Source organism: Penaeus monodon, chromosome 24 (assembly GCF_015228065.2).
Source record: "Penaeus monodon isolate SGIC_2016 chromosome 24, NSTDA_Pmon_1, whole genome shotgun sequence".
Taxonomy (NCBI): domain Eukaryota; kingdom Metazoa; phylum Arthropoda; class Malacostraca; order Decapoda; family Penaeidae; genus Penaeus; species Penaeus monodon.
In genome coordinates, this window is record NC_051409.1 from 19,011,522 (window position 1) to 19,013,078 (window position 1,557).

The 1,557-nt window shown below is 39.9% G+C and overlaps 1 protein-coding gene across 1 annotated transcript in view; it reads left to right on the forward strand.

Moving 5' to 3' along the window:
- Window positions 1-1,422, forward strand: part of LOC119588635 (DDB1- and CUL4-associated factor 12-like) — a gene marked incomplete at its 3' end in the record, with an annotated part of 28,135 nt that extends 26,713 nt beyond the window's left edge. Inside the window, 1 exon segment of the mRNA XM_037937272.1 lies at window positions 736-1,422. Within this exon segment, the coding sequence (XP_037793200.1) occupies window positions 736-1,422 (687 nt within the window).
- Between the last annotated feature and the right edge of the window lie 135 nt (window positions 1,423-1,557).

The window sequence follows — 1,557 nt, forward strand, 5'->3', positions numbered from 1 at the left end:
CCAACAGGTCAATAATGCGTACATTCTGTACAAGTGTGGGTGATATGAAACTAAGGATAGGTGTAGCCTGATCTTGCTGCTGAAACTAATCATTCAAGTTTGATATCCAATATTTAAAAATAATTTTGATTCTACAGGCAATGACACACAAGTATATTTCTGAATGCTAATCTGTCTCATGGGCACTCAACAGCATCATCAGCTCAAAAATAGTCAAAAGTAAGGTCTATAATATGCTGATAAAGAAGTAACATCTGTGTTTGAGTACCCAAGTTTTCACCTTCTTTAAATCCAAGAGTTTGTGAATATGAAATTATGCTGTAATTTTATTCTGAATTGTCAATTGTTTTATCATTTGATAGTTCTGTATTTGGGATAGGACTAATACTGCAAGCACTTCATTACCTCAGAATTGCTTCTCAGGAGCAAGGGAATCATGTGATATAAGCAAAGTGTGCAAAGTATCATTTAATTTCCTCATTGAAAGATAATCATCCTTGTGTGTGGGTGTTATTATGCAAATTATCTGATGATGTTTATATAGAAAGAGTGTCCAATAGAAGTCTTGATAGTAGACTGCCATTCACTCCTTTGTGTGATATCATGAACTTAAAGAAAATAATGCCCTCTCTCTATTTACTTATCCAGTATAGTTCATTATGTAATATTAAATAGGACTTTTTATAAATAGATAGCTTTCCCATTTATTTACGTTTTTCTCTTCTGGTTTGGCAGGTTTTCTGCTCTCAGTGGCTGAGTGACCACCAGATAGCTATGGGGACTAAGTGTAACAAGTTGATGGTATATGACGTGAACACACGCCAGATGGATGTGATCCCTTCACTGCGGAGCTCAGAGCCCCACCGTCCGCAGGATCAGCAGTGTGGGATCCATTCCATTGAAATCAATCCCTCACGTACCCTCCTGGCTACTGGTGCACTTAACTCCAATGACATTGCTGTCTATCGCTTGCCTACACTTGATCCAGTCTGTGTAGGTGAAAAGGCCCATTCAGACTGGATCTTTGACATGTGCTGGCTGGACGACCAATTTCTTGTGTCAGGCTCAAGGGATACACGGCTTGCCCTCTGGAAGATTGATGATGACATTGATATGAGCAACTCAAGCAACCTTCCCAACTATGGCCACATCAAGCCTGTCAAGATCAAGAAGTGTAATGGTGCAGAGAAAGTGCGAGCAGTCATCTTCAACCCAAACTTTGTAGAGATTGTGGCACTCTCACTCAATGCCTACCTCCATGTATGGGATGCCAACCGTTTTGTACAGAAAATGTCCCGCAAACTCCCACATGCTATGGAGAATGTTTGCCTCACTGTCAAAGAGGACAGTTCCCTCTATGCAATCGGATCCAAGTCCCACACCACGTTGCTAGACCCTAGAACACTGCACTACATTAAAAAGGTGAGGCATGTTATCTTATTTGTACTAAGTAAAGGGAAAAGACCTATAGAGGGGAAATTAAAATCTCAATATCACACTTGTTTCACTCGATATCTAGTGCCTCTTTATCTTTCTTCTTTATAGCAATCATGACCA